Source organism: Manacus vitellinus, unplaced genomic scaffold (assembly GCF_001715985.3).
Source record: "Manacus vitellinus isolate BGI_N305 unplaced genomic scaffold, ASM171598v3 scaffold_4_pilon, whole genome shotgun sequence".
NCBI lineage: Eukaryota > Metazoa > Chordata > Aves > Passeriformes > Pipridae > Manacus > Manacus vitellinus.
Window position 1 is genome coordinate 35,179,826 of NW_021940604.1, and position 26,000 is coordinate 35,205,825.

The following is a 26,000-nucleotide window of genomic DNA, read 5'->3' on the forward strand; positions in this document are numbered from 1 at the left end:
CAGAATTTCTCCAGAAAATAAAAATACAGTTTTAAGACAGCTCAGTTGTACCAGTTGTAATGCAAAAGAGTGCCTAAGAGAAGACAGATGTGCTGAATTAGCAGTGCGAGCAAAGTTATAGAGCTTCACAAGTCAGTAGGGAACCAACCAGTTGCAGAGATTTAAAATCAAGTTTACTCCATTACTTGTCTTTGATATGGAAACACCAGCATGGAAGGAGAGAGGTATTTGTCTACTCAGGGTGGGCAGGCTTTATATGATATGAAAATCAGTGGTTACAAACATCATGATATTGTTAAAAGGATAATTATTTGTTCACCCTCATATTAAAAAAAAAAAAAAAATAGAAAATTTACTTACCCTTGCAGCTCTAGAAATAGAGTTGGGAGAATTCAAGCCAACAAGCTGGCCAAGGATGCGTTTCATTTCCTCTGTTGTTCCTTTTGCACTCGGGACATCTGCAGTTAATTTATAATTATGTTGAAGTTGTATACGTTACCAGTGCACTTTTTAAGAGGTTTAAGAACTAATATACTGAAGTCTTTTCTGAAGCAGACATAGGCACCACATAAAACTGAGTTATGACAACAAGTGTAAAGTACATATACAAGTAAAGCCTTTTTTAAGCAGATATAAATATTATTCAATAAAATGCATTTTCAAATAAATGTACCTGTTTGACAATGACTTTGAATTTGAACATAGGGATGCACCAACAACTCCGAAACAGATATTCTTTGTTTAGGATTTCTTATTAAACAGCGCTGGAAATGAAAAAAAGAGGAAGAATGCTTTACCTATAAATTATGAATTTTCCTACAAATTAACAGTCAGGACATTTAAAAGACCCCATAGATGCATGTCAAAACTTCTTACTGCCAAACTACACAAAATGACAATGAAATTTGAAAGTTAAGGGGATAAGTGTTTCTGGATTTCAGTTTGTTACCTGCTGAGCAACACAAATAGGGCGAGTAAAAGCACAAACAAGTATGCAAAAAGCAGGCAAATATGCAGGGTGAGGGAAAGGGATGGCAAGTACAAAAACGACTGTATTTACTTGGAGCCAAAGGAGTTAAGTCAGACCACTTTAAGTATTTATTTATTTGGTATTAAGCTGAAAATAGACTTTAATATGGAAAGTAGATGAAGTAACTCTAGCTTCATTAAATCTTCTTTTGGAATAAGATCTGTTACTACAAGTAGCAGTGAGCATTTATTTGTGAAAAAAGTCTCTCAAGTACAACTCATTTAGTTTTAGAAAATACGCTTTAAATAAAGAAATTGCCATTATTTAAATTAAAATTAACCTTAAGGGAAAGTTACCTTCAGCACATCTTGAAGATCCTTCTCAGGAATATCTGGGAATTCTATTTCATAACTGGGATCAACAATAGCATGTAGTTTATTTATTGGACTTGTTATGTGTTGAAACGGAGTCCTTCCATATGTCATGCAGTACAAAATACATCCCAATGACCACACATCACTTTTGGGACTTATCTAATATTAAAAAAAAAAATTAAAGATTACTTCTCACTTAAGAAACTGCTCCTTTCAGTCAATTTATCATGTAATTGTACAGTCATTTCATTTAACAGCATATCCACTTTCCATTGGATAACACATCTTAGTAACTATCACACAAAATCGCCAAGGCAGCATGCCATTATCTACTAAGACAGTGATGTGGCATCATTCACTGATATTCCATAAGAAAGCTATTCTTATTATTTTTGAAAATCAACTTACTTGAAGAACTAACTTAAAATAAAATTAAAGTTAGTCCTTAACAAGCTGAGCAGCAGAATTCTAATTTTAGATTTATAAATAAACACAAGTAAAAGCATACTAAATTAATTCAATCCAGAAAACAGTGAGACACCACAGCTATGTCCCTAAAGTTGAAAGCCACAGTTCAGTTCCTTGGGGTTTCAAGGATTCAGATCCATATTTCAACCACCACACCCCGGATGTTCTTTGCAGGACGACTCTCCACTTCTCCTGTTGAAGCTGAAGTACTTTAAGAAAAGCACACAGAGTGGGGGAGAGGAAGGACATGGGGAAACCACAGAGAACCTGACTCCCAGTACAGTGGTTACATTTTTGCTTAGATGAGCTGAGTTCCTGCACTTTGCATGCAATTTTTAAAAGGGTAAAGAAGGTAAAAAGTATCATTCTTAAACAAAATCCACTTATAAGATATTCTATCCTGTGTTTAGAAAGACAAGATTGCATTTCACTATGTAATACAACTTCCATTCAACTGTTAAAAAAAGTTAGTCTTTGTGTACATGCACGTACATATGGATTTCTTTTTTTCAAATACTTTTTCACTTAACTGTGTACCCCTTAACTGAAGTTTGACTGCCAGTGTAAAAATGCTTCCCTTTAGTACTTTCCTCATCATTCACATTCCATTGCCCTGGTCATGTTATAAAAATTTCTACAATTCACAGTATTCTGTAGCATAGAAAAATTCATAGGATACACAGAACTTGTACGTGTGGCCCTAAAATACTAGACTTCATTGTATCATCTTTTGAAAGACTTTATTAGGTATTATTCACTACTTGCAAGACCTGCCCCTCGCTCAAAAGAACTAAAAAATATGACGATGACACAAGCATCATCATAACTTGTTTTAAGCAAACATACTAACAATGGTCTGTATCAGAAAGTAAATTTTCTTGCTTTCAGAAAGAATTTTCTAAGCCAAGGTTATTGATGCAGAATGCTGAAATGCAGCTGTGTAGCAGTGAACAGTACCATAAGAGCTTCACAATTCTTGGCAGAATAAAGCTAAAACAAAAGGACATAAGCAGCACAACAGGGAACCAAGAAGTAATTGAGGACTGATTCTCTCATGTGACTCCATGGAAGATCCTCCCAGAAACACACCCTGAAAACTCTAGCCTGGAGTGATTTCAGAGGTGCACAGCATGGTGGGCTCTTAAGATGCTCAAAAAACATTTCTAACATAAGTCATCAGTACAACCTCTGGTACGTGAAAGGCTCAAGTATTTCACTGTATATTACTGTTTGATGCTATTCACACTGATAACATAGTGGAACTCTTATATTTCTCCATAAAAATTGATTTTAAAATATTTGTGTTTATTATCAGTTTAGATATTATCATTTTATTATTAGCTCCTCTAATGCCCAAGACTGTTTTACTCTAATGCATCTGTTTTACTTTCAATTTTACTTATTCATTGAGTACTTATATTTTTCTAAACTCTATCTGCAAAATGTAAAGTAGTTAGGGAGATTAACTTTAGCCTTCAATCTCTGCCCACCATCATCACAGCACAAAGAATTTTCTTGTGTTCAAGTTTCAGTGGAAGATTTGAGAAAACTAAGTGTTAAGATACATTACTGAATTACTTTCTTCTTGACATGGAGGGAATAGGATAAAAAAGACCATGTTACCTTAGAACGAGACTTCCCATTTTCTCCATAGGAAGACATATCTTTTATTGCTTCAGGTGGCATGTAATTCATTGTCCCAACCTAGTCATAAAAAGGTAAAACCATTCCTTTAAGTGAAGCATGCATTAAACTGAACTCACTTAATAAAAACTTAGATTTTTGTCCCAAAACACTGAAGAGCATATTAAAAATTTGTTTCTATTACAGCTGAAGGCCATTGTTATTCTGTTCAATAAAAACATGTAAAAATCCATATACATGAATATTTATATACACATATAAAACCATTCAGCATAAAATTTCAATATTAATTGAAGTTATTACAATAATCAAAATTATCAGCAGGTACTATAGCACTTTACAGAAAAGTGCATGTGGATTTTCCAAAAGTATTTCACCTGAGAATCTTTAATGATGCTTGTCACATCTGGTTGCATTTGGTTGGCAATGCCAAAGTCAATTAGTTTTAACATTCCATCAACTATCAGAAAGTTTGCTGGTTTCAGATCACTGTGAATAATGCCTGTAAAAAAAATTTAAAGTAAATCCAGGTTTAGTCAATCCAAGATATATAATGGCGTTTTCTATTCTGAATTCCCATAACTCTTGCACAGAGAGAAGGTGCAGATCAGCTTTAACCAGCCAAAACCAAATTATTCTCTGCAGATTCCTTAAAATGCTTCCATTTCTTTTTAAACAGTTACAACTTCTGTGAGTTTACACTTTTAATTATTACTTATTCAAATCTGCAGGAACTCCAAAACTGCTCCAAGAGATTTGAGTTGCAGTTCCCTTCAGTTCAGGACAGGCCCTCCAGCTCTGTGTGCACGCTGCTGCACCAAAATTCTGCTCTGGAGCAATTCAGTGGCCTGTAGCTTTCTCTCAAATAATTAGCTAAGCAGGTACTCTAAATAAAAGAATATTATTGCTTAGTCTAACCATTCACTGAGGAGTACACGTGACTGACTTCTCAAATGACTGACTTATATAACTTAAGAATTTTGGTTATTATCTACATAATTAACCAATCCATCTTGATATTTTACAAAACGGTTTGTTTCAAAGACATCACATGTATGTATGTAGCCTGAATTTTAGTAGGTTTTGCTGTTTGCCACATCACTGAATGTTCTAGTGCTGAAAAGAAGCGATGATCTCTGCTATATGCACTAGTCTTCACTCTTTTCTTAAATAGGAAAAGGATCCAAATCTGCCCTCTCCTTTATGTTATTCAGCCAAACAGAATACGGATGTATACACTTCAATGACGTAGGTAAAGATGAAAGGAAGGACTGAAAAACTAAGAAGAAGCTGACACATTGTCAAAGTAAAGATGACAATGCTGCGTATTAGCTGCCATTAATGTCAAAGCTTCTTTTGGATAGAATGAGTGGCTAGAATTTGAATCTAATGGAGAACAAGTAGAATTTGGAGTATACACTGTAGTACAATACAGAAAATATTTTCTGGTTGTTGTAAGGAAACAAAAAGCATTACACAAATGGTGTTATTTGTAGATCCCCCTTGAGTTAGCGAAGTCTGCCTGGCATCAAGATTTACCTTTGTCTTTTGTTTCACTGATTTTTTTTTTCCACAATACAGTAAATACCCATCTTTGAACATCACTAACTTTATACCAATATTAAGAACAATACCACCTCCAAAATTAGAACACATTCATATTTTCGGCCACATAAGCTATACAGATACCGAGAATTATTTAAGAATACCATATTCATGGATTGTGTGAACAGCTTCCAGCATATTTTTCCAATAGCTCTTTCGTTCCAATGGATCAATGTTTTTTTTCTTCTTAAGCCAGCTATTGAGATCGATATTTCCACACTCCATTACCATGTAGATATGTTGATCAGTAATTTCACTAAAAAAAAATATATATACTTATGTTAAAAGTTAAGGAAATATCTTTTTATAGAAAGACACTGGCTAAACAAAACTAGTGTTTACTCACTAGCCATAAAGGCGAATGATCTTATCACTATGTTGCTGCAGTTTACTCAAATGAGCAATTTCATTCTTATAGCTCTGAACAGTCTGTTGATCAGCTTCCTCTAAATTCACATATTTGACAGCATACAGCTGCTTCTTGTCATTCAGTACTTGAAACACCTGCAAAACAGCATCAGTTAATAACTTCATACATTCCTAGTTCTGATTTACTATGGTCCTTGATCTCAGCACAGTCAGAATATCAAAAGAAAAAGTGTACCTTTTCAAAAGGAAGAAGCAATGCAAAGCAGTTCACACAAGTCAGCAGGAAGAAGGAAAAAAAAATCAATAAAGAAGGCACCACTTACAAAAGAAACAATCCTCTACCAGAAACCATCTTGGTGCCACATTGTATTTCACTAGATGTAGTACATCACAAGTCTGAAGTGTTCCTAACATGAAGATTACAAAATTACACTTCCCAGAGATACAGGTTTGATCTGCCAGTGCACATTCATTTTGTCATACCAAGATCATTTAGAGGTTAGACCACATGGTACATAAGAGGCTGCAAGCACCAAATCTGTTCAGTCTTAGAATGAGAAGGGTACAAGGAATCTTACTGTTGTCTTCAGGTATTTAAAGGGAAGGTATGAAAAAGACTCCTCAGGAATCACTGAAGTACGAGATGCAACAGACACAGCTAACAAGAAAAATTACAGTTAAATATCTGGACATTTTTTCACCGCCATGTAGTCCAACAGGAAAACAGCTTGTCCAGAAAAGTTGTGAAATTTTCATCCTAAGCAATACTCAAGACTTAAATGCAAAAAACCATGAGGTCCAACAAAGGTTGTGAGATGAGCAGCCTGCTCTATTTTGGCCTTGCTTTAAGCAGACTATTAGACAAAGTGACACGCAGAGGCCCCTGCCAGGCTACCCCATTCTACAACTGTACACTGCCAACACAGAAAGCTCTTCTTTCTAGAGGTCTCTGCTGACTGGAAGCTGGCTAATAGTATTCCAGTTTACAAGAAGGGCATGAGGGAAGACCCAGGAAACTACAGACCTGCTAGCCTAACTTCAGTTTCCAGAAAAGTTACAGAGAATTTCATCCTGGGTACTTCTTAAAGGCATTTAAAGGACAATGCAATGATCAGGCACAGTTAACATGGGTTCACAAAGGGAAAGATCTCTAACTAATTTGATGCCTTTGGAACAGATCTTCCCAGAAGCTCTGCAAAGGCACATGGAGGACAGGGAGGTGATTTGAAAGAGGCAGTACAGCTTTACCAAGGGCAAGTCCTGCCTGACCAACTCAGTGGTCTTCTGTAACAGAAGGACTACATCAGTGGACTCGGGAAGAGCTACAGATGTCATCTATCTGGACTTCTGTAAAGCCTTGGACACAGTCCTCCACAGCAAAACTGCTTATGTTGTTAAGAAAATAAAGAATTGTAACAAAACCAAGAGATTTTGGCAAAATTATTTCCCAAGCTCCCATGAGCCCAGATTTCCTTATAAAAAGCTGCTCACTCACCACTTCAGACATAGCTACAACTCTGCTCCTCACACAAGTTACACAAATAGTGAGAGATGATCTTTTCACTTCAGGAACTCTCAATCAACCTTACAAGTCACTCATTTCTCAACCATGTTAATACATTGCCCTTAATTACAGCCCCTCACATTAGGACATACATAATCTTACAGCACATCTTACAACAGAAGAGCTGATTTTATTAGGAATTTTAATGCTCACTCTACCATAGAAATTATCTTCAAAAGCAAAAAGTCTAAATAAAACAGCAAATTTCTAGACTCTCTGGGTCAAACACTTTGTACATGTTAGTACCATGCACTCATCATGTGAGTTTACAATACAACTACTACTGTGTCAACAAGTGATTGCCTAAAAGGATAAAGGAGCATCTTACCTTACTTGAGCCTCCACTACCTATTTGCTTTAACACTGTATAAACTTTTCCTTTGATGGCAAGACATTCGTGTGAAGGTAAAGAAGCTGGAACCTGTGTACATACAGAAAAGGTTAGAAATAACTACTGGTGTACATGCAACAGAACTTAGTAGAGGTTCTATTGTTTATTAAGTTAAAATGCTTTAAGTTGTCTTGGTCTTTCTGAACAGGATAAAACTGCTTGCAAGCAGTAAAGCTAAACTTTAAATGAAAGCTAAAAGATCCCTAAAACAAAAGTATTTATATAATGATCATCACTTGGAACATAACACCACTGAACTCTTGCAAAAGATACCAATGCTCTTCACAACAGAAATCAAGGAAAGGATGTTCTTTAACAAGGCTTCCCAGACCATTAGAAACACCTCCCTCTTCACATATATTGTCAGAAACTAGATTATCTAAGAGACTTTCAGTTCCTGCATGCAATTGAGAGCTGTACTCAAACCATCTACTATTTTATTTTAAAGTAACTACTAGCCAGGAGATTTCAGTGTTGTGAAGCTGAAACAGCCTGTCTTGCCCATATCTGCTATACCAAGCCATAGAAAGGTCTCAAGTTTTGTTTATTAATTTATTAATACTTATCCTCCAGTAGGAAGCTTAAACCTATCCCCTAGTTTTATCTACAGCTGGGAAGATTCCTACCTGAATGTGCAGCACATGTAAGGTAACCCATTTTTACATGATCTCAGGCCACAACAAATGCATCCAAATTCATGAAATCTAACAAAATGGAGGAGACATGCACGTCTTTGGGTTTTTTACCTCCCTCAGACTCATGGTTTTCAACACACATTGCTTCTCTTTATTGGTACTGCACTGTAGTGGGTAGTAGCACTACAAAAGCAGAACAAAAATAGAGACTCTAGTTCTTGTCTCTGTCATTAAGTAGGATCTGAAAAGGCTTAGGTTGCAGACATAAAGGCTTCAGGATTTTGACACAACTGAACTGATTTTTCAAGAGCTGACTTATTTCATCTAGATTCAGACATACACATGAAGAAAGTTATTTTGAGAATAAGTAATACAGATTACTTTCCATTACACATCCAGAAAGATGAGTAGTAATTTTAGATTAAAAAAATATATACATACATTTTACCTAAAGTAGTCCCCAATCAAAATACGTATTTAAAAAAGACAGAAGACAGCCTAAAATTGTTACCTGCAAGCCAGTTTGATTTTGAAACGGAGTTGATGGAGTATGTGGTAGATAATAAGGAAACTGGCTGTAGGGAGTAGAAATTTGACTTCCTGGTAGAAAATTGTTCTTTACAACTGGTGTGCTGAAACTAAAGAAAATTATGAACAATATCTGCACTTAGTTTTATTTTTTAAAGATTATTTTAACAACGAAGTTGAAATCTTCAGTGCTTCTTGCAAGTTAAACCCTATTGACTAGCAAGAGCACAAGCCTCCACTACATACAATAATTAGCATTAAGACCACATCACCTTCAAATCAAGAAGTTCTTTAGAAGTAAACTGAAACTATAACACACTTAGAAAATACTTTTTAAAACACTAACTAAATCCCCATCTTCAGACACTAGCTGGCACTTCCCAGCAACTGAAACATGAAAGCACTCTAAGGCTAGAAGAGCTGACCACAAGACAGTTTGAGCCACACTTAGTTCTCTCCAGCATATTGTTTTTTATTTAAAACCTTTTTAGATTACCTTTTTTTTAGGTAAGCATATTGAGACAGACAACTTCAAAAATCCTCACATGATTTCCTTAAGAACTTTAGCTCATACTGCATGTGAGCAGAAAGATTATGTATTTAAGAAAATGAAAGATCAAAAGAAATCCTATGGGTTTTTCATTTGTTCCCTCAATGTGTCTGACATCTATTTACTTATATTACCAAATATACTTTATTTTTCCCCACAGTATTTACTGAAAGTGATGCCAAGAACAGAACTGGAAAAGAATATATATGCCTAGAATTTTTTTGTAGAGTAAAATCCCAAAAGTTAAAATAAAAAAAAGGACAAAACCAGTCAAAAGGATGGTTCTCATTGAACACAGAAGCACTCAGCCATTCTGCATATTTACCATGTGTATACATACTGCATGTAATGAGAATTTTTAAAATTTCTGTATTATCAAAGTTTGAAAGAAGCAAAACCAAACTATTCAAGGGCTACTTTTATCAAGTTCCTTCATGAGATGATGTACTTCATTCCCTACATATATTCTAAATTCTACAGCTACAGAGACAGGTCCTACCAACAAGAACAGTGCTTACTCAGCATACAACTTTGACCTAAATGATTCATCCCAGAGACTTATGAAAATAGTAAGTAATCATATAATTATAAAGATTTGCCAACATAGGCATAGGGGTTTATGCACAATTTAAGATCACATAGATAAGTTAGGAAATACTAGCATTTGTTTAAGTGCTTAATTCTGCAAGCCTCTAGATTCCTTACAGTATTTTTAAAAACCCTCAGACACTTGCATCATGGGAACTAGACTGATACAGAGCTATCAAGCTAGAAGGCTTGTCAGTCAAAAAAAAAGTCATCTAAAAGAAAGCATTACATAGCAGGGGTCAGAGAAAGGTAAATGCTCTACTCACAGATGTGATGGTGTACATACAAATACTGAGAAGCTGACAGAGAAGGCAAAGGTCCCTAAATACGACCTGAATCTCAAAGTCAGGCACTTCACAGAAGCACATGGAATGTTTGCTATCTGAACAGAAAAACTTAAGAAACCCCATTAAAACCTGCTTAAGTCTTTCGAGAGACCACCTACCCTTCATGAGCATGGAGCTCAGAGACATGGCTTACCAGGCCATATAGTCATGAGACGTGGTGCTTGGTGTTCCCCGAACATGTGATGGATCACTTCTCTTAGAAACAGGATCTGGTGGTGATAATCCTTTTGAAATGGGATGACCAGACTGTTCAAGGTTCATTGGTTTTCTCTACAAAGGACAAAGCAAGCTTTTAATTTCTTATTTCTTTAATTTCTTCAACACGTGAAGGCTGGTGCTACATGCACAACATATTCCTGTTACTTTACCTCTCTATAGCAGCTTTTCTGTGATGCTTCTTGAACTGGCCATTTTTTTCTGGTGCTAACACAGTTTAGTTTAATCTGATCTAACTGCTTTCTAGATTCTTGCTGTTGATTTTCCAGTCTCTTGGACTCTAGTATTTTCTGCTCCTGACACTGAACTTTATTTTCTGGAAAAAAAACCCACAATAGATTATTAAAAAGACTAGATATTTCATACTTGAAACAGATTCTAACAGATTTATCCAACAGTTTCTAGAACAATTTTACCCCATTTTCTAGATCAGAATAAACAGGTGATTTACTGGAATCAGACATTAAAAAATATTATTATAATCTTCAGGATTCATATTCAGTTCAGTGTACAAACCTGACAACTTTCTTCAAAACCTTAGGATACTACTGTGACAGTAACAGATACCACTGTTTCCTTCACCAACACACAGAATATGATTATGTTAACAATTTGTACCACAACATCCTGGAGCACTGAGTAGGTTTATAAAGCACTGAAGATAAGCTTATTGCAACATTTCCAGTTAGAAGTCTGTTACTTGTGACAATAGGCAGCCTATAACACAGTGCAATGACTGAAGCCAGAAGCCTAAAGGGACGTGGCATGCTCCACCTCATGATTCCTTTTGCAGAGGTAACAGGACATTGCATTGGTGGGAGATTACAGGGCAAGCTGCAAACAGCACAGCCTAAGCGTGTCCCTTCACAGGCTTGTTCAGTTTTATTTTCAAATTACTAGAAAACAGCACCCCATGATGAGCAGTTGAGTGCACTTCAGCTGGAAGCTTGAATGAAGCACAGAGAAAGTATGACCTGACCCTCAAACTGTTCCCAATCCAAGTCAGTTAGAAATATTTCAATGGGAGGTTGAGGGGACACTGAAGTTGAAGATCACCATTTTTCAAATGAAATCTTTTTTTTTCCTACAATACATATGTACATATACATAATCCTAAATCCAACTCTTACAACATTAGACATTTTCACCTAATTTCTTCAGCAGGATCAGAAAGCCACTTTAGGGAACTAGATTTCTGATGAAACACTGAAGTAGCAAGTAACTGTAAAAGATCAGTACAAGCATTCCATATTGCATGGTGCTGGTGGAAAATCATTAGCAGCAACCTTCTGAACTTTTCTAGCCCTGAAATACTTGCTATAAATCTGAGTTGGTCATAAAATTTCCCAGAAAGATCACAATGTAAGGTGGTCTCTTTGCCAACCGTATTTGTATGTCATAAGGTCACTTCACACAATAATCCAAATCTATGCATTAGATAACCCAATATCTACTGAAGTATTCATTTCCACAATAAACCAAACTGCCTCTTTTTAAAAGAACTTTAAAAGAATTCCCCAAAAGTATGTTAATAATGCAGTAAATATCTCAGTCATTCAAATGATAGTAGAACTTAGATTTCTTTAAAGGATTAAAATTCTAAAAATGATAGTACAGTTAAGGTTGAATCAACCTGTTTAAAGCAAAAGCATTTACAGTAATTAAAAATGTTAATAGCACATTTGATTGACACTGAAATTTAATAAGCCTCTAAAGAGTACACATTTTTTTAGTATAAGTGTCATTCTTTCAAACAAATGGACTCCTGCAATATAATTTAACAAACTGGATTGCACTGAGTATAGGAAAAAAAAAGGTGAAAATAATTCAGGATTTTTTGCAGGATATAGGAAAAAAAGGGCAATTTGCCTTTTGACAAAGTGCTTTAATACTTTTGAGAATCCTCATAAGAAAGTAACTATGACATTAAATTATTTAATGTACACTTAGCCCAAAGATTAAGATGTATGCCTATGCTGTGATAAAACTCAGGTGAGGAAAACACAGTATTACACAAGTTAATGCTCAAAGTGACATAAATTTAAAATTTATAAGTAAATGTGCATGGGGCAGTGAAGTTGACCAAAGACAACAGACACTTAACAGATGAAACCAAGAAAAACACAAGAAAGGGCTGACTAAAGTAGAAATAAGTAACTCAAATACATGAACAATCCTAAAATAAGAAAATAGTCTCCGATACATAAACAGCAGCAGAAAAAGCTACCTAGAGTTTCACAGTCTAATGGGTAAACAGGACAGAAAGAAGAGTGCTGAAAACAACAGATAGTGCAGATATTCTGCATTCATAGAGAATTGTAGGAGTTTTGCACCTTCTTAAGTGAAAGACAACGTCTCACCTTTTTAAGCTTACTTTAGCCAAAACCATCTCAAGATTAAGCTTCAACAAACCAAGTTAGATCTATAGCATCTATAGGGTAAACTAGGAGCATACACAAGAAAAGTCATAGGAAAAGCAAACCTGTCTCCAAAAAAACCCACCAAAATTAAAAACTAAACAGACCTTTCAAGGATTTTATAGTCCTTCATTTGAATTTTTCTAACTTTTTTCTTTGTAGTATAAATTAGCACTGTAATTTGACACTCCTGACACCACTCTCAGGTTGGCAAATCTTAAGCTTGCAGTGTTGCTATTTTGATGCCTATTTCTTATATGTATTGCAAGAGGTAAGGAAATAGTGAATTAGCACTATACATTGGCATTTTACATGAAGCCCAGCACTGCAGTTTTAGACAGTGTCACAGCTGGGATTTTTGTGGGTTTTGGGGTTATATTTTTCCCAAAACTATCACAGATACCATGCAAAAGCCAAATTTTAATTAAATAATCCAATTCCAATCAGATCAACTTCTGCTTTTTGAAAAACATTTAATTAAATAATCCAATTCCAATCAGATCAACTTCTGCTTTTTGAAAAACATTTTATTTAGCAACTTATTTATTAATTTTATTTAGAATTTTTTTAAAAAATACAGGACAGCATATTCTCAATGCTTCTTCTATTTCAAACTACTCACACATCTCATTAATAGTTACCTTCTCTTTTCCTCACAAGACTGGTATCCACTTCGGGTTTGAGAGTTACAGTTGAATTGCTGGCAGTTTCTAAGCTGTCCTCATTCAACAGCTGCAACTGTAAGGAAGCTTTTTCTTGTAAGGACTGAAGAACATAAAAAGCATCTTAAAAGCATCAAAGAACTCAAGAGTAGTATCCAAAAGACGTTTTCTTATGGTAATTAAATGAGAGATGCGTCACAAAGCATCTTCAAATATGCTTCAGAAAACAGTGCAGGTTACACAGACAAGTATTACTGATGCTACTTTGAAATACATCAACCCTCTGAATTTCCACAATCCAGTTTCTGTAATAAAGGCCCAAATGCTTTCTATTCTGGAATTTTCTTCTGGGAAATAAGGATATGGGACATGAAAATGCAAGGTTATAGTTGAAAACTAACCTCTATCAAAAGCCATAATTTACAGCTCCATAAAGCATTTAAAAACTCAGTTAAATGGAATTCATTACATGGAGTACTTCTCATGCTAAAACTTGTGACAACATCTGAAAGAGCTCCCATAGTCAAGTTAAAATCTGCTTATCCCCTCTTCACAAATCATATAATGATTTCTAACACTATCCCATCAGAGGTACTGTTTAGAGAAAGCTCTTTCTTAATGCCTGATTAGGCATAATAGTTTTCAAATTTAAAAGCCACAATGAAGGTTTCTATCTACTACTGATTACTCAACAAAGGGAAGTTACACCTTCTTTCTTTCTTGAATTGAAAAAGGTGTTGTTGTATCTTTCTTTCTAATACCATAGGATAGCCAGAACAAGTTCCTTATATATATTTTAAAGATATTTAAGTTACCTGTAAGTCTCCCAGGTCATATGAATCACACCCATCAGATTTTGGTTCCGATGGTGGAAGAGGAGCAACAAAAGCGGTACATTTGGAGCTGGATGTCTGCCTATTGAAGTAACATTGTTAATTACAACTAGATGAAAAAGGAAGTTGTGTGAAGACTTTTGGCTACAAGCTTCAAATATACAGAAAAGCAGGTCTACTCTAATACAGAAGTGAGAAACAATACAAAGAAGTCTGTTAAAAATGAGGATTTAAAAATATTTTGAAAGTTACAAGACTATCTTTTATCTAATTTTAAAAACTGGAATATGCAAAGATGAAGATATTTTGAACAAAATTTATTTTTGCCTGAATCTCCATTTCTTTTGACCCTGCTGATTAGTTGGAACAAGTAATTTATCTTTGTATGATTTCATACAAGGAATCTGAGTAGTAAGATCAGAAGTAGGTTATACTGCCATATCTCTTGCAACTATAATGACTATTTGACTAGTATCTTCAGGTCAATTTTAACCTTCTTTCATTTGACATTTCCATTAACCAATAAACCAATCTTGATAAGGAGTATTAAAATCTGTCGTGCTGTAGTAAACCAAACAACCATACCTCTTCATAACACTAGCTGTAAGTGGGATGACATCTGAATTCTCCACATCATCACCATCATCACACAGCAGTTGAACAGGCACCCTCCCAAATGGGCAAGTCTAAGAGCAAATGGAATGCTATCAGGTGTGTAAAGTAGAATGAAGAGTTGAAGATTTTTTAGAAAACATTACATGTTCTACCTGGTTAGATTTGTTTAGTGGTCTCAATGGATTGTGATAATTAACTAGAGCACCAAGTTCCTGGGACTTTTCTTCCCTGAAGAAAAAAAAAAAATCACACAAAATAAACTCAAAACCAAACAAGCAACACTGTAGTGTGCATGTTTGGTTTTGGTTTAAATTATGTTTTAAGAAATTAAATAAGAAATCAAGACATTACCCAGAAAAAAGTTTGTTAAGAGTAGAATTTTCACCAGAATCATTTCTTTTTATGCTTCTGTGATTTCCAACTATGTTCTGAAGTCCAGACTCCTGTGTGCTTGATACTGTAAGGAAAATAGTTAGAATCATTCAGATTAGGACACTTCAGAATAATCCCTAATTCATATCAGGTAAATTCAACTGAATTGTTCTAAGCAATTATTTGGGTTAAATTAAATCAGTTGATTTCATTGATAGCAAATTTGAGAGTGGTCTTATGAGCTGTGTGAGGTCAGGGAATATCAAGCATTCAGCTCATTCAACAGCCCATGTTAATCCAGTAGAAAATCTTGCTTGGTTATTGAAGTTCTGGCAAAAGTTATATGAAGTTGCACATTAATCTTATAATGAAGTGTCAATTCAACTCCTGTTTACATTAATAATGAGTTTTGTGAAAATAAAACATATATTGAATTTTTATCTCTAAATAACTCAGCTACGATTTAGCATTTTACAAAAGTACCTAATGTTACAAGCTCATGTAGGTGAAAAACTAAATAAGCCTACACTTGCCCCAAAGTTCACTGCTTCCTAATTGGCACACAGGGTTTTGCCATGTGTTCTCTCAGAGGCATTCCCTCAGCTAAAATGGAACAGGACAGAAAATAAAATTGATTAAAAACTAATACTATATCTGAATATTACAACTGTTCCTAAATGTTTGAGTTTCTCCCTGTGCCCAACTAGCATTTCACTCAGAGGTTGGTTCAATAGGAGACAGGCAAATCTCAAACCACACTTGTGAAAATATATCCCTAAGGAAATTACATTCTGTCCTTATACAATGCGAAAACATGGAAGTGTTTGACAACACTCTTGGAAGAGTTAGCTACACACACTTCAGTATTTAAGTCAAACCACGTGTTTTGCTCAATTCCACTCCAAACAAATTTATCTCCTGAAAACTTCAATAGATAACTATTCCCTTATTGAATTATATACCCAGCAATCAGGATCAGTTATGTTTTACGATATAGCCAAGCACTTTAGTACTGATAAACACATAGGTTTTGTCCATATGTAAAATAAAGTTGAAATGGATTATTTTTCCCAGATTTGACTTCACTGAAATGACCACCAGCACTTCCTCAGTGTGTCAGAAGATACACCTCCAAGTAATCTATCTGTATGGTTTAGTCTGTATGCTTCAGTTCTATTTCTTCTCTACCAAGAGCAGCTCTTATTTCACACTTCCAGCTGTAAGCCTCTATTACAAACTACAAATATGTAATGACAGTCAGAGGAACACCCTCTGCAGAATTACAGAACCCACTATCCCATGGCCACTGGGAACTACTATCACTGCACTGAAGATAAAAAAGAGTACTGATGGAGTAAGATTGATAAGATAAATAAATATATCTGTTTATTAGACAATAGCAGATTCTGAGTTCTTATCTGGAAGGGAAAAACACTACAGATTTTTTTCCAATCTAATATTACAATAGGTATAAACTCAACTAATATTTTAAGAAACTGCAGTTACCTGCTAAATTCTCCTTGTCCTCATCTGAAAGTAACTGCTTTTTTTTCAAATGAAAGTTTTGCAGAGCGGTTTCCAACATTTCTAGTGGAACAGCAGAGTACTCCACAGCTTTCTGAAGGATCTGCTTACACTTCTTCTCATTTTCTAAGTAGTAAGAAACACAGAGTTAGAAATCAAGTAAGTGAAAAACAATTACACCAGGGCAATGTTGTTTTTTAATGAGCTGGTTATATTCATGCTATCTTATATATACATCATTCTATGAAGCCATTGTTCATGAGGCACTTCTCCCCTTACATATTCACTTTAAGGATACTGCCTGGAACAAGTTAAAAGTGAATCATGTAAGTCAATTTTTCACATTAAGTTGAACACCACGTCACAAAATATGCATTTTCAGTACTTTTTAGTGTTACAGGAACTGTAAGGAAGTACAAAATATTCTAAAATCCACTTTTTCTGTAGTATCGGCAAGGAAATACAACTTTTATGAACTCCCATTTAGATCTGACCACACAAAAATTTTATTACATATATAAAACATCTTTAGTGCACTTAATAGAAACCAAATTTAAAAGCAGCTATTAAATAAAACATCACTACTCCAGGCAGCACTACAGTTAAGAAAAGAGGAGTGAAAAGCAAAGATATGGTTTCATTACAATTTTAGACATTACTAAATGCCATAAGCAGATAATATTGAAGAGAGCTGGGAGGGAAAAGGGAGTGTTTTAACAAAACATATCAGAAGCCGTCAATTTACACGCACGCATACAACCATTAAAAAAAGTAAAAGTCAAATAAGGAAAGAAGAGTACTGCAACCATAATATGTTCCCTGGTTTAAAGAGCATCAGTGCAAAATGATGCAATATTTTGTTACAGTTGTCAATGCCCCTGAAATCTCAAATGCTGTTCTTCCTCAATTTCAAAGCAGCAGAACATCAGCCACTTTGTTCTTACCGGTACCACATACATTTATACTTAATTATTTCTAATATTATATAGCAGCATATTTAAGAGCACCATGTTTCCAGCACTCAAAACCCCACCAGTAACTCAAGTTAGATGTCAATGCTGCCTGCAGTTCAGGTTGGGGGGACTGCAGTGTACATATTAAGAACTCATGCTTTAAGTAACCTATTTTAAGAATACTAAATGGGTGATGTCAGACACCAAAACAAGGAAACACCAAAATTAGATTGGCTATGCTTTCATTTAAATCTATTTTGTGCTTATTTGTTGTAACTTGGTTTTTAACCATATAGTCAAACACTGTTTTTTCTCGCAAATCATTAGCAAGTGCATGGGCTTTAAGAATCCTTAACCAGCATTCTGTGGTTCTACCTTTGGCTATATTTAGTAACCACACATTGCTTCAACAAGACCTGCTACTCGAAAGTAATTCCTCCTATTATTATATGTCTCATTGAGTAAGAAAGAGCGTGACACCAACACCCGTGTGAAAAATTAACTGCTTCATCCCCCTTAACAGATGAGGATCCAAAGCACAAAAGTAAAGTCAGAAGTATTTCTGAGTTTCAATCAGTCCACTTTGCCACATACCAAAAGCCTGATTCATCCACCTTAGCATAACATTTTACATAGCCAAAAGCAGAGTTTTATCTACGGTTACGAGTTCTGACCAATTCACAGCAAATTTTGCTTCAAGTATACTACCCAAGTCACCCAAGTAAGGACAAGACAGATCCTCATCTGACCTATTTAAACGAAATGGTAGTTAGTATTTAAGTAAAAAAAAGCAAAATGGCACTCCATTTTCAGACCATCAATATTCAATTATTAAGAAATCGACATCAATTTGCCAACTCTAATTTCATAACTTCAACTTGAGCTTTATCTGGAGCAAAACTGTGAGCCAAGGAAGTGAATGTACAACTAACTTTGCATTCTTAATGCAAAGGGAAATACTGACAGGTGTGCCAAAGCACTGCTGAAATGACTGGGATGAGGAGGCAACAAAGCACTACTCTCCTCCTTTCCCTCTGGCCTAAGCTGGACACACTCAGTGAAAAAGGAAGGGCCCTCTTAAGTAACACTGTACAAATCACATGTTCCGTTAATCCTCTTTGAAGCACCCAGCAGGGACACTACAGCCTCATACACATTTCCAAGTGACACCTAGATCAGCTCAAGGGTAACAGATACAAATCAGAGAGCACACTGGAGATACAAAGCCAATCATAACTGGCTTATTTCCTTTGGGATTAGGACTTCATTTTACGTTAACTACTTGCTGTCAAAGTAAGATAAACTATTGCATGAAAACATCCCACAGCTACAGGATGAATTTAGTCACTGGTAACCTGTAGCAATATTTCTACACTTAAATTACACAATAGGTTTTATTACACTTATTTAACAATATCTTTATTATTGCAGTATTAGTGTCTTATTATCTGTTTAAATAAACATACAGTGCTCACTAAGCAAATTATTAGCTACACTAAGCAACAATTAGCTTATTTAATACTGTTTAGAAGTTCAATACCACAAGATTATATTAGAACAAGACTGGTCAGATAACTGATTTATGTGAAACAGAGAGACTGTAATTTCAAGTCACAATATGCAAATTTTTGTCTTCTCCCCATCCTGTAGAGTCATATTCAGTAAACTTCCTCCATCAATTATTTTACATAGCATGTATTTGAGGAGGGTTTCCACAGACTGTCCTGCTCCATTACAAATAAACTTATCAGTTAAGAAAAACTGGAAGATGTGAGAGGATAAATGAGTATCTATTATTGATTTTAACAAAATGGCTCTGTGTCATGGGACACCTTTGAACATCTAAATTGTATCCTAAAATACAGTTAAAAAATAGTACTGGAGTGAAAAATTTATAGAGAAAACCACTACCAGTGGAAAATAAACAGAAGTAAATGAAGAGAAATAAAAATGTAAAATGTATTCAGAATCCAGTGTGTAGAATAGGCAGATTAATTTCATTTAATTATTTATTGTAGCTAAGTTTGGGGAGTTCTCATACTAGGCAGTATACAACAGCTTGCATGATACAAAAAAAAAAAAAACAAAAAAAAAACCAAACAAACAAAGAAAAACAAATCACAAAAAAAAAATTAAGATATATCCACCAAGCCTTTTCTTTTCAAATAAGAAAACAGTTTTAATGGGATGTGCTTGTCTTTCTGTATAGAGCAAGATGTTAAAGGAAGAAATAAACAGGGTGACAGAGATCACTGTTCAAATCACCCATGGAAGGAAAAGAAACCCAAAAATACCCTACCGGCAGGCAACACAGCCTTGCTACCAAGTACCAGGCAACCAAACTGCACATTGATAGTGTATTCTGGTTTAATAAAAAACATATCAAGAATCTACAGTTGCTGTTTGGAAGAAGACAGAATTTGTTCCATAAGCAAACAAAGTATCTAAAGGGAAATCATCACCCAAATTTGAGCATCGCTCTTCAATGCAGCAACAGCCTTATTCAAAAACCTTCCACTGCAAGATCTAAGCTAAAAAAAGAGAAAATACTGACAGTTTTCGTCTTGTTTGAAAGTTATTTCTAAAAAGGAGAAAACACTATCATGAACAGTGTGCATATTTTCATTCAAAAATGAACCCACATTCTCAATAAATTTCATTCAAAAAAAGAAAATCCAACTTTTTTTCCTTTCTGATTTAATACTTACCAGTTTCCTTGCAAATAATGTAACAGAGAAGAAGTTGATGACAACAAAACCTAGAATAACACAGAACAGCAACACCAAACAAGTTTTTTTACACACCTTGTGATAGCTCAAACTGTGCAAAAGCCACGTGCACAAAAGCAAATTTCTTGCAGTTCAGTCTGGCCAGATGAAATTGGTCCCGTGCCTCCTCTGGATCCTGAAGACTGTAAAGACAGCATATTAATAGTTATAAAAGGTGAAGAGCTTGAGAAACAAGTTCCATGTGCTGAATAATGGCTTTAGATAACTCTGGAAAAACAAACCATCTATAGCTAAAGATTTTCCTCTCCTTTAGAACAATCAGCGTACTACAAATACGCAACAAACCTTAGAAAGCTAATAATTGAAATACATAAAGCTGAACCTTTCAAAAAATCCAGAAAATGTTCAAACCCAGAAGAGAAAGCTGAAGGACTCATTCCTTGTTACTGCTTATATAATGCCTCAAAATATGCTGATATTTTCCCTTGGAGCACCCACTAACCAGTACAGAACACCCACCTGTAGCCCTTCCAGAGAAACATCACCATTCTTGTAGACACAACTACTCCTATACAAGGAGGTTGCAAGGCAGAGGACAAGGAGATTGCTTTAGGAATACCAAGAATGCAAAAATGTATCATATTAATCAAGTCAGAAGAAACATTATATACACTACTAGTTATAGCCTGCAGCAATTCCTTACATAAAATCAATATTGAACTACAAACTTCTGCTAGAGGTTGAGCTGTTCTACAATGAAGAGCCTCTGCAACTGTACCCAAACAGTCAGATTCCCTTAGCAGAGATGTAGGTCATTGAAAGAAGTTATTTCTGCAGGTACATCTAAAATACCATAGGACCAGAAAACCAGGACACAATGAGAGCATTTATCCAATAACCACCTCTATTAAGGGTTCTGTGGGAACACCAACTCCTTACCAGATGTAGGTAACTCAGTTTTCCCCCTACTCCTAGACAACACAGTCTCATCAGTGAAATTCGGTAGCACAATGTGGATTAAGTCTATTTTCTGCAGACATGCCAGAAGAAGCAGTGGCAAGCATGGTATACTTCAAAATGTAGAGACTAAGCCACAAAGTCCAGATAAGATATTTCACACTGCATAGTTTGTTCATTTTCACCAAATTTTAATCCTAGTTTTACATTCAGCTATAGATTGCTAAGTAGGATAGTGCTCACACACAGTACACCAACATTTAAATATTCTAGAAGAACTACAGCCTACGTTAATACTAATCAAGATACAAAAGGCCTAAACCTACCTCACTATGAAATAACAAATTAACCTTATGTTTCAACAAACTCACTCTCCCTTTTTAATATTATTAAAAAAAAGAGCATAACACTTTTACTAGCAACATCCATAATCAAGAGATAAAGGAATTCTTTTCAAAATTCCACCTGCCTCAACAGGTAAGCAAAGGTACCACTTAAAAGTGGGAAGAGGAAAAGATTTATGATAATGATTCAAAATAAAAGTACAGAAAAATACAACATGAAAAACAAAAGAGAACGTATTTTCAGCAGAATTCTGTGGAATTAAGAATGAGATAATCTATCATAGTTTAGGCATGTTACCAGACTCCAGTAAGTTTAGTGAACTCATCTCTGATCACCCAAAGCAATAAGACAGGCATGGAACAACCCATCTACAGGCAGTCTGAGCCAAAGAAATAAGGCTGTAACATGAATTACATTCACTTTCCAAGATTATGTTAAAATTTAAGTTCCAATAGAAAGCAGTAACAGTTTGGATAGCAATACAAAGAACAAGACCCAATGCACTAGCAATAGGCATCAAGTGCCACACACTTGGTGGCACTGTGCTATAGTCAGAAGCATTATGTGAGAGCAGGCCTGGCATGATTAATGTACAATACAGATGAGACACAGATGCACTGTTTGCCTTTGACTATTTCAGAGTACATTCAAAGGTTCTTCAGACAACCTTACTATCATAATTGGTCAAAAGGTACTGGCAAAGCAGACTGCAGCTAGAGAAGATACCAGGACAATAAAGGTCCAGTGCCAAGAATGGAATAATCCAATTTCACACCTACTCATTGGGTGGAGAAAGACTTGGGGGTGATGGTTGATGAAAAACTCAGCATGAGCTGGCAACGTTCACTCACAGCCTAGAAAGCCAAATGTATCCTGGGCTACATCAAAAGCAGTGTGGCCAGCAGGTCAAAAGAGGTGATTCTCCCCATCTACTCCACTCTTGTGAGACCCCACCTTAAACAATGTGTTCAGCTTCGGGACCCCCAGCATAAGGATATGGATCTGTTGGCAAGAGTCCAGACAAGGGTCAGTGCAGCACTAAATCTGATGAGAAACTTGTTTAAACATGTCTTAAAATGGCTTTTGGTAGTCTCTTTGCAAACACGTGTTTCTTCTTCCCAACACCCCCCACAGCAACTGTTATCTCCCATGCAGGAATGTCCTGGGAAGGTGTCCTAAGGTGTTTCCCATTGGACCTTGTTAACCCCTTCCTGTGATTGGGTGTTTCTGTAAACCCCTTGAAACTTCTAATTGGTTACTTTGTGAATCCTCCTAAACCCTATAAATGTAACATCCCCAACAATAAACTCTCTCTTGCCTCCTCTCCATGCCGGTGTGCTGTCTCTGTGCCTGCCATGGAACTACGTGGGTGCTGGGGGGAGGAGAGGGCACCTCTCCCCTCCAGGCTTGGGGCCTGAGAAACCCCTGGCGCTGGAGTTCCCTTTCCCCATCCCTCAAGACGTCAGAATGGTTCTTCAGATGGAGATGGAACTAGAACTGGGCTCCCCCACGTCGTGGGTGGGGAAAGGGATCCAGAAGGCCAGAAAGACAATTAGACAGCTGGAGCACCTCTCCTCTCAAGAGAGGCTGAGAACATCGGGGCTGTTCAGCCTGGAGAAGAGAAGGTTGCATGGAGACCTCATAGCAACCTTTCAGTATCTGGAGGGGGGCTATAGAGCAGTCGAAGAGGGGCACTTCACCAGGAACTGTAGTGATAGCACAAGGAATAATGGGTACAAACTGAAAGAGGGGAAATTTAGGCTACATATTGGGAAGAAATTCTGTACTATGAGGGTGGGTAAGATACTGGAACAGGTTGCCCAAGGAGGTTGTGGATGCCCCAACCCTGGAAGTGTTCAAAGCCAGGTCGAATGACGCCTTGAGCAACATGGTCTAGTGGGAGGCGTCCCTGCCCATGACAGAAGGGGTTGGAACTAAGTGATCTTTAACATCCCTTCCAACCCTTAACATTCTATGATTCTATGATCAGAAGAAAATGTTGATGGCAATAGACACCAAAATCTCAAACTACTGCCACTGGTGCTGAAGTTTGTGATGCTGACTTTCTTTTCCACCTTGTTTAGATGGAACATGTGGGAGAACGGCAAGCAGAACTCTATTGAAAAGCATATTTCTTCTCCCACCAAAGGCAGCATCATCAGAGCACCTATTAGTGTTGCTTTATTTGCAATAGCTAAAAAAATAAACCAGAAGCACTCTAGGAAGTCATGAGATGACAGGATTTTCTTTGACAGGAGCTAAAACCAAGCACAGACAAAATACATAGTGCTAGACAAACTGACACATTAACATACATATTAACTGGACATATTATCTGACAGCACCTTCAGTTTTACTTTCTGCAATACAACACACAGAATACTGAACTCTTATGTACACCTTAGAAGTATTTGCTTTTCAGCCATGTTCTAAGGATCAAGTGGAAATAGATCCAAGTGACTAGGGAAATAATCTTTCTGAACTTAAACTCTCCTATAACGAGATAAAAGATGTGACTGGATAAGAGCTTCCAATTTCTATTCTGGAAAAGAAATTCCACAAAGTATGATCCAGAAGCCTATGTTACACAGTTTCTGTTCTGAGGAAAAGTAATTAACATTTAAACAAGAATGCTATCTCTCAGTATCTTTGGAGTCTTTCTGGAAGAGATTCTTTATTCCAATTACACATAAACACCTTACTTCTTCAAGATACTAAGGTTTCACAAGAAGGCCACTATTCAGTTCTGTTTGTTTCTCAACAGGGGATTCAACAGATTACTTCCACTGTACGCTTTTAGTAAACAGTGATGTAGCAAGACCCATGTAAATGACAGTACAAAGAGTAGACAATTATACAGGAAGACAAAGCCACATGCCAAAAAGTCAAATAGAGGAAGGACATACAAGAAAAAGACTAGCCATGTTCACTGGAAGACTACCTGCTCAGCAATAATTGTTATATTGCTGCAATATTCAACTACAGTTCTTCATCAAAACATTTGCTGTAATGATGTTTCAAGATATTTCAGAAGAACCCCTTATGGAAAAAAATCACATTATAACCCTGCCCTAAATTACGTCTGAACACATCTGAACAACCACACTGTTCAAGTCTGGACTGAATAAAGCAATAAATTACTACAATCAAAATTAATTTTCCAAGTATGGAAGTACAGAACAATGTTCTGAGACATTCTTCCTATCCTAACCTAGTTAATTTAATTTAACTGCGCGGAGTACTAGCAAGGGAGAAAGCATAGTAGTATAAAACTGAAAAAATATAGTCTCCTGCTTTTGCCCATGCACCTTACATATAGAACCAAGAAAAAAGAAAGTGTTAACACCTCTAAATCAAACAGTTCCAAACAATCTTTGTATATGCTTATTAGCATATACAAAAAATGCAAGCACTGTGGAGACAACTGATAAGCTGACTCACCAAAGCTGCTCAGTTTCAAACAGCCAATAAGAAGACATACACACTCAATGATAATTTGTTGCAGAAACCACTTACAAAAGAAGGTATTTTTGTCATAGTTCAAGCACAGAACGATGAGTTCTTATATTGAAAATTTATACTTACGCTTTCAACTCAGCAAATCTCACAAGGATGCGAGCATAGCTCTCATCTTCACTGTACTTTTCTGCAGGCAATGCAGTCACCGCTTGACTGTAACGACCAATGAGTCTATTCAGTAGGCTAACATCCATCTGAGGAACACCCTTTTTCTCTAGTCTAAGCAAAAAACACAGCCAATCTTCTGGATTATTTGCTGTCATCATTATTTGATTAACAGTTCCAGAGTTATCTGACATAAAAACAAAAAATGATTGATTAAAAAGGCAAATATGAATGAAAGAAAATACTATCCCACAAGACAATTACTGATTTTATTTTTTAAACAAGATTAGAGCAACGCAGTTAAGAAACAAAGAGGAACAAAATTTACTCTGTGGTCCTTAATACTGAATGCTATATCTTTTCACTCAGTCTAAAGTTAAGATCTGTTGCCAGAATGACAAAAGAATAACAAAACCAAATACCTGTTGTATCAGCTGAGATTTTAGTACAGTTAAGTTCATCTGTGATATTGTCTTCATTTCTGTATTTGTTTTTCAAGTTTCTAACTCTATTCATGATTGATGCGATTTGCGGCAATCCTCTTTCACTTAGGTCCGCCTCCTCCATCTGCAGACACAAGGTTAAAAAAAACAGGGAAGTTATTAGAGAACCCTACTGTAGCTCACCTTCACTGGAATTACCATGGGAAAGCCTCTCCTGTATAATTTGCAGCTTGAGACTCAAGTACATTATGTCACAAATATTCTATTAACCCTTTTG

General features: G+C 35.9%; 1 protein-coding gene across 1 annotated transcript in view; it reads right to left on the reverse strand.

Annotated features, from left to right (window-relative positions):
* The window catches only part of TTK (TTK protein kinase), a 42,635-nt gene that overhangs the window by 2,085 nt on the left and 14,550 nt on the right, over window positions 1-26,000 (reverse strand). The window contains exons 4-23 of the mRNA XM_029962859.1: window positions 25,703-25,847; window positions 25,242-25,467; window positions 20,430-20,536; window positions 16,655-16,798; window positions 15,128-15,233; window positions 14,929-15,004; window positions 14,747-14,847; window positions 14,144-14,243; window positions 13,308-13,431; window positions 10,402-10,565; window positions 10,167-10,303; window positions 8,532-8,658; window positions 7,323-7,415; window positions 5,408-5,565; window positions 5,166-5,317; window positions 3,834-3,958; window positions 3,436-3,516; window positions 1,327-1,503; window positions 674-764; window positions 361-458 (exon numbers count right to left, since the gene is read on the reverse strand). Coding sequence (XP_029818719.1) covers window positions 361-458; window positions 674-764; window positions 1,327-1,503; window positions 3,436-3,516; window positions 3,834-3,958; window positions 5,166-5,317; window positions 5,408-5,565; window positions 7,323-7,415; window positions 8,532-8,658; window positions 10,167-10,303; window positions 10,402-10,565; window positions 13,308-13,431; window positions 14,144-14,243; window positions 14,747-14,847; window positions 14,929-15,004; window positions 15,128-15,233; window positions 16,655-16,798; window positions 20,430-20,536; window positions 25,242-25,467; window positions 25,703-25,847 — 2,532 coding nt within the window. The remainder of the gene's footprint in view (window positions 1-360; window positions 459-673; window positions 765-1,326; window positions 1,504-3,435; window positions 3,517-3,833; window positions 3,959-5,165; window positions 5,318-5,407; window positions 5,566-7,322; window positions 7,416-8,531; window positions 8,659-10,166; window positions 10,304-10,401; window positions 10,566-13,307; window positions 13,432-14,143; window positions 14,244-14,746; window positions 14,848-14,928; window positions 15,005-15,127; window positions 15,234-16,654; window positions 16,799-20,429; window positions 20,537-25,241; window positions 25,468-25,702; window positions 25,848-26,000) is intronic.